At 45.8% G+C, this 13,427-nt stretch overlaps 2 protein-coding genes across 2 annotated transcripts; one reads left to right on the top strand and one right to left on the bottom strand.

The window, feature by feature from the left end:
- The first annotated feature begins 2,275 nt into the window (after nucleotides 1-2,275).
- On the top strand, nucleotides 2,276-9,054 carry LOC125544636 (probable glutamate carboxypeptidase LAMP1). The gene is made up of 12 exons (XM_048708380.1): nucleotides 2,276-3,378; nucleotides 3,478-3,545; nucleotides 3,929-4,010; nucleotides 4,106-4,198; nucleotides 4,297-4,449; nucleotides 5,229-5,294; nucleotides 5,487-5,574; nucleotides 5,704-5,787; nucleotides 8,087-8,175; nucleotides 8,300-8,416; nucleotides 8,486-8,626; nucleotides 8,705-9,054. The coding sequence occupies exons 1-12, from the start codon at nucleotides 2,365-2,367 to the stop codon at nucleotides 8,885-8,887; spliced, it is 2,178 nt and encodes a 725-aa protein (XP_048564337.1). The 5' UTR covers nucleotides 2,276-2,364; the 3' UTR covers nucleotides 8,888-9,054.
- Nucleotides 8,989-13,258, bottom strand: LOC125544637 (tryptophan--tRNA ligase, chloroplastic/mitochondrial-like). Its single transcript, XM_048708381.1, has 13 exons — nucleotides 13,101-13,258; nucleotides 12,778-12,819; nucleotides 12,203-12,292; nucleotides 11,983-12,105; nucleotides 11,148-11,219; nucleotides 10,887-10,999; nucleotides 10,781-10,802; nucleotides 10,598-10,663; nucleotides 10,306-10,362; nucleotides 10,133-10,179; nucleotides 9,961-10,042; nucleotides 9,753-9,842; nucleotides 8,989-9,327 (listed from the first exon to the last, which is right to left on the bottom strand). The coding sequence occupies exons 1-13, from the start codon at nucleotides 13,152-13,154 to the stop codon at nucleotides 9,193-9,195; spliced, it is 993 nt and encodes a 330-aa protein (XP_048564338.1). The 5' UTR covers nucleotides 13,155-13,258; the 3' UTR covers nucleotides 8,989-9,192.
- Nucleotides 13,259-13,427: the final 169 nt, after the last annotated feature.

Here is a 13,427-nt window from a genome sequence, read left to right as displayed (position 1 = left end):
TACAGGTAGCCCCTACGGCGCCACCGGTAAGCCATCTTCTATTCGCTGATGACAGCCTGCTGTTTTTCAAAGCAAACAATGTGGGGGCAACTGAGGTGCACCATGTCTTGGACACTTATTGCCAAGCGACTGGGCAGCACATCAACTACTCCAAATCTTCAATCTATTTCAGTAAGGGGGTTCCTGATGCGGTCAGACAGGAGATCAAAGATACACTCCACGTTCCCAATGAAACACTAAATGAGAAGTACTTGGGTATGCCATCAGACATAGGAAGCTCAAAGAACGGTGCCTTCAAATATCTCAAGGACCGACTCTGGAGCAAGGTTCAAGGATGGATTGAACGTACTATGTCCTCGGCTGGTAAGGAAGTTCTTGTCAAAGCTGTTGCGCAGGCTGTCCCCGTATTTTCCATGTCATGCTTCAAATTACCTAGAGGCTTATGTGAACACTTGAATATGCTCATTCGAAAGTTTTGGTGGGGTGCAAAGGATGGAAAACGTAAACCACACTGGGTCTCCTGGAAAACGATGACACAACCCAAGGGAATGGGAGGTCTGGGTTTCAAAGATTTTGAACTTTTCAACTTATCCATGCTCGCCAGGCAGGCGTGGCGCTTGTTGCAAGACCCAGAGTCGATGAGTGCTCGAGTGTTGAAAAGTGTATACTACCAGTCTTCCGATATACTCCAGGCTGAATTGGGCAGCCATCCGAGCCAGGTATGGCGGGCCATCATAGAGGGAAGGGATGTTCTTAAGCAAGGATTGATAAAGAGAATTGGCAATGGAGCAGACACAAACATATGGACCGATAACTGGCTACCCAGAGAGGAGATGATGCGTCCCTACGGGAGTATCTCGCCAAATCCACCAACACATGTGTCAGAGCTCATAACTACTGTGACCGCATCATGGAATAGACAGCTTGTCCAACAAACTTTCATGCCTATGGATGCTACAGTTATCCTCGGTTTGCCAATATGCACTCGAAACATCACAGATTTTTGGGCTTGGTTTCATGAGAAAAATGGTACTTTCAGTGTTAAATCTGCCTATAAGATGCTAGTAGCCACCAGAAACAGGAGAGAAGCGTGGTTGGAAGAAATCCCGGGTCCTTCCAGCTCGAGGGCCGAAGAAGGTGCCTGGAAAACATTGTGGAAAACGGAAGTACCGGGCAAGGTACGGATGTTTCTTTGGAGACTATCTAAGCAATCGCTTCCGACCAATGACGTCCGTGCTCATCGCCACATGACTGACTCGCCGCAGTGCGGTCTATGTGGAGTTCGGGATTCCTGGCGTCACTCGCTGATCGAGTGCACCTCCTCTAGGAGCGTGTGGGCTCTTATTGAAGAGGAAATCACGCATAAAATAATAGCTACAGTGGAGCCACAAGCAAAGCAATGGTTATTTACGTTGATGGAGTTGTTATCACGTGATGAATTTGCACCTGTATCGGTGGCATTATGGTCTATATGGCACGCGAGGCGCAAGGCAATACACGAAGCTATTTTCCAGTCGCCCCAGGCGACCCATGATTTCATCACACGGTACATGGCTGAGCTTGGCATAGTCAAGGAGAAGATGCAGCAAACTGTGGTAAGGAGTGTTACCGCAAGACAGATACACACCCGACCTCGTAAGCCACCGCCGGGACACTACAAAATCCATGTGGACGGCGGAGTGCTAGGAACCAGGGGAGGTTCGGCGGCAGCGATATGCAGAGATGAACATGGGAACTATATGGGTAGCTCTGCACTTGTCGTTCAAGGAATCACAGATCCACCAACTCTAGAAGCAATGGCGTGTCGAGAGGCCTTGGCTCTAGCAGAAGACCTGGGAATCCAAAGCTTCGTGGTCGCCTCCGATTGTCAACAAGTGGTCTCGGATATCAATGTCGGAGCAAGAGGAACTTATGGAGCAATTATCAGAGAGATAAACCTTAGATCATCACCTTTTATTTGTAATTTTGTTTTCGAGAGTCGTGCTGTTAATGTAGAAGCACACCGCCTAGCCAAGTTTTCTTTTACGAGAGGACCGGGTCGCCATGTATGGCTTGGTGCACCCCATGACCTCAGATGTATCCCACACCATGTGGATTTTCATGAATAAACTTGGCTTTCACCCCTCAAAAAAAAAAGATTATTCCAGGAAGCACACACCACGCTGTACCAAGGACAGCGAAAGATAACGTATAAAACGTAAACATCGCACCGGGACCCAGATGTCAGCGGAAGACAGGGAAACGCCACCGTTCCCTGCGTCTACTCTACTACCCACTCCACTCCGGCTCTCCCGCCGCACCACCACACGCCAGGCACTACCGGACTACCCCGCCTCGCCAGTGCCGGACGCCGCCGCCGCCGCCATGCCGCCGCCGCTCGGCGACGACGACTCCTGCCTGCTTACCCCGCTCATCCCCGCCTCCCCTCCTCCTCTTCCTCCCCGGGCAACCGCGAGGCTCCACCCGCTCCCTCTCCTCGTCGGCGCCTTGTTCGCCACCTACTACCACCTCCTCGTCGCGCCCGCCCCGTCCTACTACCAATCCCTCTTCCTCTCACTGGGTTGCAACGACACCGCCGCCGCGCACCTGCGCGCGCTCACCGTCCGTCCCCACCTCGCGGGCACCGAGGCCAACGCGCTCGCCGCCGACCACGTCGTCTCCACGCTCTCCTCCCTCTCCTTCCCCACCCGCGTCACGCCCTACGAAGTCCTCCTCTCCTACCCCGTCCGCCGTTCCCTCTCCCTCTCCGCGCCAGGCCACGCCACCACCACCTTCGCGTTGGTGCAGGACACCTACCCCGGCGACCCCTACGCCGCGGCCTCGGCGGAGGTCGTCCCCACCTTCCTCGCCTACGCCGCGTCCGGCTCGGCCGCCGCCGAGGTGGTCTACGCCAACTACGGCCGCACGGAGGACTACGCCTACCTCGCCTCCCGCGGCGTAAACGTCACCGGGAAGGTCGCCCTCGCGCGCTACGGCAAGGTGTACCGGGGCGACATCGTGATAAACGCCCGTGACGCTGGCGCGGCGGCGGCGGTGATATTCACCGACGCCAAGGACTACACGCCGGGGAAGGCCTTTCCGGATGGGCCGTGGATGCCGGCGACCGGCGTGCAGGTGGGGAGCACGTTCAAGGGGGTGGGGGACCCCACGACGCCGATGTGGGCGTCGTCGGAAGGGTGCGAGCGCGTGAGCGTCGCGGAGGCGATGGCCACGGACGACATGCCGGGGATACCGGCGCTGCCGGTGTCGGGAAGGGACGGGGAGGAGATACTGCGGCTCGTCGGCGGGGACGTCGCGCCAGAGGATTGGCAAGGCGGCGAGGGCGCGCCGGTTTACCACCTCGGGCCCGGGCCGGCGGTGCTCAATCTGTCCTACACAGTAAGTTACTGTCAAGGAGATGAGATCTGCCTTTGCTCTTTTTGGTTCGTTCCACTTCCTGATCACTGACTTGAGTGATGCTTGTGTGTTTCTTTCCAGGGGAATGAGACGATAGCTACTATTCAGAATGTTATTTCGGTGATTGAAGGGAAAGAAGAACCAGATAGGTAAGTAAAACTCTCCACGTTTCTTCTATTTCTGGCCAAACACTTCGCTTCAGTGGGAATTCCATTCCAGTGCCGAGCAAACGCCCTACTCTCGGCAACAGTGTGACCAAGTGAACCGAGTCCAAATCCGATGGCTTGAATCACAGAGAAGCTCAGCTACATTTCATCAGTACTCCCTCCGTAAAGAAATATAAAAGCGTTTAGATCACTACGGAGAGAGTACTTGTTTAGAGATATCTTGGATTGCAATTTTGAGACAGACACCATCACACCAAGCACCATCTTAGGTTTCAACTGTTTATCAGCACTGATGATTTCGCATGTAAAAGAAATTCAGTACGTAGATAACTACATACCCAGTAATAATTATCATGCACATACAGGTATGTTATTCTTGGCAACCATCGGGATGCGTGGACATTTGGGGCAGCTGACCCAAACAGCGGAACGGCAGCCTTGCTTGAGGTATGACATATTCAGTTGCTCTATGCCACCCCTTTGGTGTAGCCTACTTATGATTTGGTGCAACACATTGGCTTGTTAACTTAAGTTGAATGTAGCTAGCTGAAAGGTTGTCTAAGCTACAAACCAAGGGTTGGAGACCTCGCCGGACCATCATTTTGTGTAATTGGGATGCCGAAGAGTACGGATTGGTCTCTCTCTCTCTCTCTCTCTCTCTCTCTCTCTCCCTTGGACTATTATAAAGCAGTTCACCTGTCCTTTTCATACTAATTTCCTTACAAAATTGCAGATAGGATCCACAGAATGGGTTGAAGAGAACAGGGCAATGCTAACTTCAAGAACTGTTGCTTACCTGAATGTAGATGTTGGGGTGTCTGGTTCTGGAGTTGACGCGTCAGCCACTCCTCAACTTGATCAATTGCTTAAGCAAGCGAGTAAGAAGGTATAATAATTGAAACAGACATGTCGTTTCTGTCAACAGCAAAAATATACAGTAATGTTTGGTTCAGATCCGACCCGCCATGGGCCGCTTTCTTCCATGGTGCCATAGCATTTACGTGAGAAGATCTGGAGGTCTTTGTAGCAAGCCACAGTTTGGCCAAGTCCTTTTTTTGTTCATAACCAAACCTTGCCACACCTTGACTTAGGCATCCATTTGGTCCCACATGTCAATAACCTAGGAAACTGTGGCACAAATTTCCTTTAGACTAACCAAAGTGGTTCCAATTTTGATGATCTAACCTTACACAAATTTGGCAAAAAGAAAAAAATGTGGCAAACTTTGGTGAGTTTAGTATATATACCAACTTGCTCTATGTTTTGGCTTAGTTAGGCACCAATTGCAAGCAGTAACTTGTACGTGGCCAAAAACTACAAGCGACTTGAAATGCATGGCTCATGCAATTATGCCTAGGGGACAATCGAGCAACTAATTTACAATCAGTAAATTCCTTTCTCTCTAGCCTGTGCTCGGCTTGTTTTGTCATTGCTTATAATTGATATACCTTTGAAAGAAAGAATAGTCTACTGTGTAATGGAATTGTTGTCCATAGGAAACTAGGAATCTCTAACAACAACAACAACAACAACAACAACAACAACAAACAACAAACAACAACAAATCCTTTAGACCCCAAACTAATAAAAAACAAAAAAGTGAAATTAGTGATGAGGGTTCTCTATTTCTCTTAATATTCTGTGTTTTCTTTCTTTTCGAGGAAGGTTCAAAATCCCGATAATGGAACAGAAAGTCTGTATGACATGTGGATGGCTTCTGATAGTTCTCTGGTAAGCACTTAGTGTTAGCTAAAGCTTGTCACACAAATTTGTTGTCAGTTTTCTGAGCACTGCACGTGTACAAGGAATATTGTGTGTAGTCTAGACATGGTTCTGTTTCCATTTTTCTAAGTTCAGGCGTGTGATGCTTTTGCTATACTAGATGCAAGTTTAAGATTTCTGATGACACACTTATTTATTAAGATTGGAAGGTTAGGAGGTGGAGGATCAGATTATTCTGCCTTTGTTCAACATATTGGTATTCCTTCAGTCGACATGGCTATTGGGTCAGGTTTGTTTTATGTTTTTTATCTGCCTATGTTCATTAAGTTACATTCCTGAAATGTTTTGTTATTTGCACTTGAATGATTGTGAATTCTTTTACTAGATCAAATCGAATAAGCGTGCTACTTGCTTGCAGGATACGCAGTGTACCATAGCTTGTATGATGACTTCACATGGATGGAGAAGTATGGAGATCCCATGTTCCGCAGGCATGTCGCAGGTACCCCATAGCAACGAACCTATGCTAAAATTACTAGCGGTCTTAAGACCGATGAACATAACAAAGTTGGATTTATGGCTCCGATGAGCAAGGGTAGGCTGGTGTGCAAGGTATCTTTACTAGTTTGTTCTTCTCATTGCTTGATTGATAGTGTATGGTTTGCCTTTTATAGGGAAAACTCAGACTTGAGCGCTAAGAATATAAGAGCATCTCCGACACATCCCCAATCCTGTCCCATTTTTATGTATTTAGGGAGTTGGGAAAAAATCAGCTCCAATAGATCCCCAATCCCGTCCCATCTTATTGGTGATCATCAATAAATCACCCCAACTCCCCGGCCTAGCTCAAATGGTTGGGGGAGTGGATGTACAAACCCAACACCTGGGTTCAAATCCACACGGTGGCGAATTTAGGTTCCTATTTATTCTTGAGGACCAGGTTTTTAAGGGGAGTGAGCCTAGCTCAACTGGTTGGCGGCGCCCTACCCAGCCGTCGGGGGCACATACTCTTTGCTCCCTTCCTCCGCCGCCGGTCTAAGCCCGGGGCCGACGGCGGTGGCGGAGGACATTGCCTCTCTCCCGCGGATCTGGGGTTGTGCGGGGCCCCGAATTGTGTGGAGGCGTGCCCGATTCGATCTGCAATGGCGATGGCTGTGGCGAGGCGGCGCAGGCTGTGGGCGAGGCGGCCAACCCCGTTCGGGCGGCGCTTTGGATCGCCGGCGGCGGCGTGGAGGGCCTGGTGGTCGCGGCGGCGGCACCTCCGTTCAGATCTGTTCTGACCGGTCCAGTCGGCGGTGGTGGTCATCTCTTCCGTCAGAGGTGGTCGGCCTGCGGCTGGGTGGTCGGATCTCGGGATTCGTCATCTAGTCCCGGCTACGAGTCAGGGAGACATAGTTGCCGGTGAATACCGAGCCGTTGGCGGGCGATGGCGGTGTTTTTGCGTCGTACCTTGATGAAGGCATCGTCGTGTAACTGTTGTTGACCCACTCGTGCTGCTTCGGGGGAAACCCTAGGATCTGGTCTTCCAGATCTGACGATGGCAATACTACGGTGCCGTTTCTCTCTTGGGAGCATCGTTTGTGGAGCAGCACTGGAAGACGGAGGCAGGAGGTGGAGCGGCTTCGTCTTGCACGGAGCTTCGGTGGAGCTATCAAGTCATGCCTGGTCGACAGGTGCTACGCTGAGTCATGCCTGGTTGGCAGGTGCTACGCACGACAGATCTTCCAGAGTCTTCGCGTCTGGGCGGATAAGCGCAGGGCGGCGGTGCCGTTGGGCGTCGTGGTGGCGTCGACGAATGTCCGAACTGGCAAGGATGATGCAGATATCTCTCCTGAAGATGGGTCAGTGGTCTGATGATGATGACGGCTTCTAAAACGTGTGCATGTGGTGTGCGCTTTAGGTAGCCTGCACCGGCTGTTGGTCCCGATACGTTATGCGGATGGATCGGCGACGACACCGGTTTTAGATATGGGGAGTGAGAGCACTCCACATTATCGAGTTTGTACGTGTGAGTGGTGGCTTCAAATGAATTGATGTATGTTCTTGTCAGACCTTTGTGGAATAATTAATAAAGATGGCTGCATGCATTGATTGATGCGGAGGCCGGGGGTTTAACTTCCTTTCTAAAAAAAACTCCCCCAATATAGAGGGGGAATTGCCTCTTACCCAATACCATGGTGCCCACTGTCGAACACCGTGTCACCACCCTCGTTTCTCCGTCGTTGTCTTTCTAAAAAATATCTCATTGACAAGTGAGGCCCATATGCAATTGGGGATGGGGTTATTGTGGATCTGCGAAAACAACCATCCCCAATAATCTGAAAATTGTTATTGGGGATCGTTGGAGATGTGCCATTTTCCTAGCAAATCACATTCTTATCGTCCTCCTTCAAGTCTACCCATGACATTACACCCCTCTCTACTAGCAGCTTGTCTTCGAGCTGCTCTTTTATTTGTTGTGACAGCCCTAAGATGACAAGCTCGATGTCAACATAGGTCTCCATGTGCTCCTCTGCCCACTATTCACATTTCTGGACTTCCATTGCAAACAGGAACTTGTATGTGCCTATCCAGCAGGAGGCACAACACAAAAAGTTAGGGAGTAACAGGAACTTGGTATGGGACATTGCTAAAACATGTGAAGCGTACATCTTAACCATACCAAGTGAATAAGTGTCTGTCATGTATACTTTCGATTGAGTTGATCATCGAAATATGGTGTCGTAAATTTCGTTGCATTTGCAGAACACTTGCATAAGCCCACTAGCCAAAACTTAAGCTAAAATCATCTCTTCTTGTAGTGGCAAGCATATGGGGGCTTGTTGCTTTGAGGCTTTCAGATGAGGAGATCCTACCCTTCAACTACAGCTCTTATGTAACAGAGCTTGAGGTAACATGTCCTTGGGAACTCTCCCATAAATCATGGAGCAACTTCTTCAGAACTGAGCATCTTTTGTCAGCAATTAGGAGTATATAAATTTGGAGGATCGTGACAGTAGCTCTCTCTTTTGCAGAATGGTGCTGTGGATATAAATAAGAGAGTACTAGGAATGCCTGTCAGCTTATCTCCCCTCCACAAGTCAATCAAACAGCTCAATAGAGCAGTGCTGAAAGTGGATTCTGAACTTCAGGTATTGATGTCTGTTGTTGTTGGGTCATAGTCATAACCCCTTGCTTTCTAAGTTCATCTTGCTAACTAGGCTCTGCAAACATGGAAATTTTGGTCCCCGTGGCGAAACGACCGGTTGAGGGTAAGAGATCTGAATGACCGGCTGATGATGACCGAACGGGCATTCACAGAGAGGGAAGGACTGTCTGGGAGACCATGGTACAAACACATGGTAAGCTGTTGTGGTTTCGGTAAAATGCGTTGTTGGTTCATTACATACCGTCATGCTTACGGAAAAGAAATCACACAGATTTATGGACCTTCACTGTACAACGATTATGGAGCGGAAGTGTATCCAGGTGTGGATGATGCCATTCAGACTGCAAAGAAAACAAATACCTCCGAGTCCTGGCAATCTGTACAGCATGAGATCCACAGGATTGCTAGAGTCATCAGCCAAGCCGCGTTAGTCCTAAGTGGAGGGTTGACATGAAGCTTTTTCCTCTGCTGACTCAATTAGCAGGGAGCGTACAGTCTGCAAATGTTTCATGCATAAGCTATATCACCATAACCACACATGTAACTTTGAGAAAATAACCATAAAGTTGTCCAGAGATGGTATTTGGACATTATATTTCAGTAAATAATCCTTTCAATATCTATTAACAGTGTCCATAATAACCAGGAACAAAAGGCTAATCCAAGCATATCAAACAAAACGCTCATCAGTACCACTAGCAGAAAGGCCAACAAGTGCAAAACTAGCATTGTGCAGTTATAAAAAATGTTCTACATATGCTATCTGCGCAAGAAACCCATGGCTTGGTAGACGTTGTTGAGGGTGGCGTCTGCTATCTCAGAAGCTTTCCCTGCCCCATTTAGCAGAACATTGTCCAAATAACCTGGATCAGACATGATCTCCTCGTATCGAACCTACAGAAAGGTGAAAAGATGAATGTAATAACCAGGGAGCATATGCAAGACTAAATTAATTATACAAGTGAGAATAATTTGGTTAACTAATTAGGGTGTACGTTACAATCAGGGATGCAGGCGGACCGCCCACATCTTCGCATCCGTCCACTGGAGATTGAATTAACTAAAGCACGTACATACTACTCCCTCCATCCCATAATGTAAGACGCTTTTTAACACTAATGTAGTGTCAAAAAACATCTTACATTATGGGATGGAGGGAGCACTTTAGTGGCTGATGCATGATGCGGACTGTATTAATTTCTTTGGTGGACAGATGCGGATGATGCGGGCGCGTCTGCCTGCATCCCTAGTACAATGGTCAAGTATACTTGGATAGGGTGAACATGATCAGACCACACAAACACTAAAGATTATCAGACCTGAATAGGTTGCAGATGATCAATTAAGGCATCCGTAAGGGTAACCTTGAACGTCCCCCAGTTCATATCTTGGCATTCACTAACAACTTCCTGCAAAAACCAAATGGGTAAATTATGTTCTCTATCAACATGATGTTGGTCTATGTGCAGGAGATCCTGTTTCATGTTCTGGCTGAGCAGGTGTACTATTCAAGCATGAAAAAGTGACCTCTTTCGTTTTTCCAGTGATGATCTGGTAGACTGAGAGAAGATTTTTGCATTCCGGCCTCTCTGGGTTGTCGAATTCCAAGCTGGAGTGTACAAGTTGAATGACATGAATTCGTTACCAACGGCTATCTTAACTCAAATTGCGGTGAGAGGGGGAAGGAGAGGCTACACACCCAGGGAGCGAGTCAGTTTTGCAGCGTTTGATTTTGTTCACAATCACCTGCAAAGCGTCAGAGATCTATCAGATAAAATCAAATTGCATAAACCTATAAACATAAACACGGTCAGTTGATGGAAGAAAATAACACAAAAGCAGAACATTGAATTCATATTACACTGAACTTACATCTTTTGGGTCAAGAAGGTTAATGCGAGACAAATCTGAAGGAGCAGACTTCGACATCTATCATCAATAAACAGAATGTCAGTAGTACGGTACATACATATACATACATTATATTGAGGAGGTAACTAGAATATGTGCATTGAATCAGCTCTGCAAATACTATGTATGTGATCAAGGAGGAACATCTAGACTAGCAGTATAATAAGCTTAAGAGAAGTATTAACTTTAGTTCGTGATCAGGTAAGAAATGATACAAGGTGTTGTATTAACTTTAGACTAGAAGAAATGATACCTTGGAGAGGCCATCAGTTAAGGACATCACACGGGCCCCTGCTGGAGGGATAAGGGCTTCAGGAACCTAAACATATAACCCAGAAAGTTCCGTAAGAAAAGGTACATAACACCCTTCGCTCAAGGTGTTGTATCTTGAAATGATGCCAAACCATGTGTACGCATGACCATTGACTACACCCACCTTAAATAATGAACCGCCTCTCCTGCAAACACATAGACATGACATTATCATACTGAGACAGCTACTGGTATCGCAAAAGATGTACAGAATATTTAGCTTTTCTCACCCTCCCAATTTCTTCCACTTTCTTCCACCATATAGATTATTTACACGCTCAGAAATTTCACGAGTTAATTCCAAATGTTGTGTCTGATCTTCCCCAACAGGTACCAAATCGGACTGCAACCATTCAAACCAGCTATTGTTGAGATCAATGCAAGGAATGCAGTGTAAAAGCACAAAGGTTGAAGTTGAATTATATGCTAATAATGCGAAGCTTTTACACTAGGACTAACATAACAAAATGGTAGACACAAACAAACTTTACCTGGTACAGAAGGATGTCAGAAGCCATTAGAACAGGGTACGTCAAAAGTGCCACTCCAACATTTTCATTACCCTGGTAATTTAAGAGAACATGAGCAATGCAATACATTTCTAATGAAATCTAACAAATTTAACAACGTGATGGAAGTTGCAGATGGACTCGTTTGACATGCATAAAATAAAACCTGGGTTCATCTGATCACTAAAAATATGGAACTAATGCTTGGTAAGGCTAGAACTAACAATTTTGACGAAGTACAGAAAAACTTTGGTGTGTAATCTTGATGACCAAACCGAAACACGTGATAAAGAATTATAAGACACAACATATGACATATCAAAGAAAATAGTAATATATTATAAGAAGAATATTTACCCCTGATTCAACAGTGCATTGAATCCTTCAAGTGTAGAAGTTATAACTTAAGGTCTAGTCATCATTACATGCAACTACTCTCGCAAGAATGATGTCATGTAAATATGATCATACATCAGTGGACAACGAGCACCAGTATTCTTAATCGGTATACTGTAAGGAGCACTACATTTAGTGTTTCCCTTTCCTTTCATTGCTCAGTAGGATATTATAAATCACAAGGGAACATATATCAATGCATATTATTGGTGTAGAGATTTTTTTTTGACTGCAGGTTATTCATATCCGTCCTGAATTGCAAAGGCGCTATTTTTCGACTACCAAATAATCTCCACAACATAGGAAACATGTCTATTTGTGAAGTGAACTATCATCTTCTAAAATTCCTTCTGCACTATGATGATTTATGAGAGCTAAATCATAAGTTGACAGTGAAGCTATCATACAGCGAATGACGCACCGCCTTGCGTGATTTCTCTTTGAACTGAATCATTTTATTCAGCCAACCAATAGGAGTTGAAGAACTCAGCAGCCACATCAGCTCAATATGGGCACGGACATGAGACTGTACAAAAATAGAAGCCTGGAAACACACAAAGTATCATAAAACGTTCAGCACCAGAAAGCTATCCACTAGCAGGAACACCAAAACAGAGCATAACTAAGCATGCAAAGCAAACCTTGGAGCTATCAATGCCGCATGCTAGATAAATTGCAGCGGTGCTTCTTGTAGCTTTAGATAGCTCTGGTGCATCATATGGCAAAGTAATCTGCACATTTTTTAACATAGTGGTAAACATAAATTATCATATGTTAAGCTAGGCAGCTAGCCAAATGAATCATGAAGATAAATCTTAAAAAAATTATTATAAAAATAGTCAAACATGAACATTATGCAGCTGCTTGTGTTCTTGTAAGAGAACTCTGTAGTTCAGATATACAGCATTAACACTGCTTGGTTAACATAGAGGCTGTGCTTTTTATACTTCTTGTACTGTAAGGGAAGTACTTCATATTGTCTGATTAGACGTTGTGATGAACCTCAGGTATCACACAAAAATCTTGCAGTTGTAGCTTGTGTTAGACGGGTATCCAACCATACAAGGTAAAATGAAGCATCCCAGTTTGATCAAAGCACTGAATAAATTAGAAAGGGAATGCCGATACCCGATAGCTAGCTTGTGTTAATAGGTTATTCACAACCAACTACATACTACACAGCGCTTTTGTTGTAGGGTGGCCATGAAATGCTTACCGCATGCAGGTCCACAATGAAAAAGAATGTCTCATACAAATCCTGCAAGGAATTATCAAAAAAATAAAGGGTAAGAAGATGTTAAACATAGATAAAATGAATTATTAGTTCAGCACTGGATAAGTAGTTGTTGAAACACATCTCAACTAGATGAAGGTGGAGGAATATCATTACTGAACCAGCCTTGCGGTTACATTGTTTGATTAATACTTTCTGGTTTGATTGCTTTGATAATTTTCTTTTTGAGACACTAACAGTAAAGCCAAAACACTTGCAATACAGTTTGATAGAACAATGCAGTTACAAATTAAAATATGCAGTACCTGAAGTGCAACCCAGTTCTTAATAGCGCCAAGATAATTTCCAAGGTGCACCATTCCTGTTGGCTGTACACCAGAAACTACTCTTTTCCTGCAGTGGGTAGGCACATAGATTGTTGTTCGAATTAGAAAAGAAGAAACAAGTAAATGGATTTATCAGAGCTACATGTGACCTTGCTATACAAATATCATCATGGACAAATTCAACATCAGGATATTTAAACATGACAATAATATCAACATTTTATTGCTCTACAGAGAGTTGCAATGAGATTTGTATACTGGTATGAGACCCCAATAGGGGAAGTGGTATATACACATAAAAAAGGT

The sequence above is a fragment of the Triticum urartu genome, chromosome 3, assembly GCF_003073215.2.
Source record: "Triticum urartu cultivar G1812 chromosome 3, Tu2.1, whole genome shotgun sequence".
NCBI lineage: Eukaryota > Viridiplantae > Streptophyta > Magnoliopsida > Poales > Poaceae > Triticum > Triticum urartu.
The sequence above is the reverse complement of the archived record's forward strand: the minus strand, read 5'-3'. Positions and strand labels throughout refer to the sequence as shown.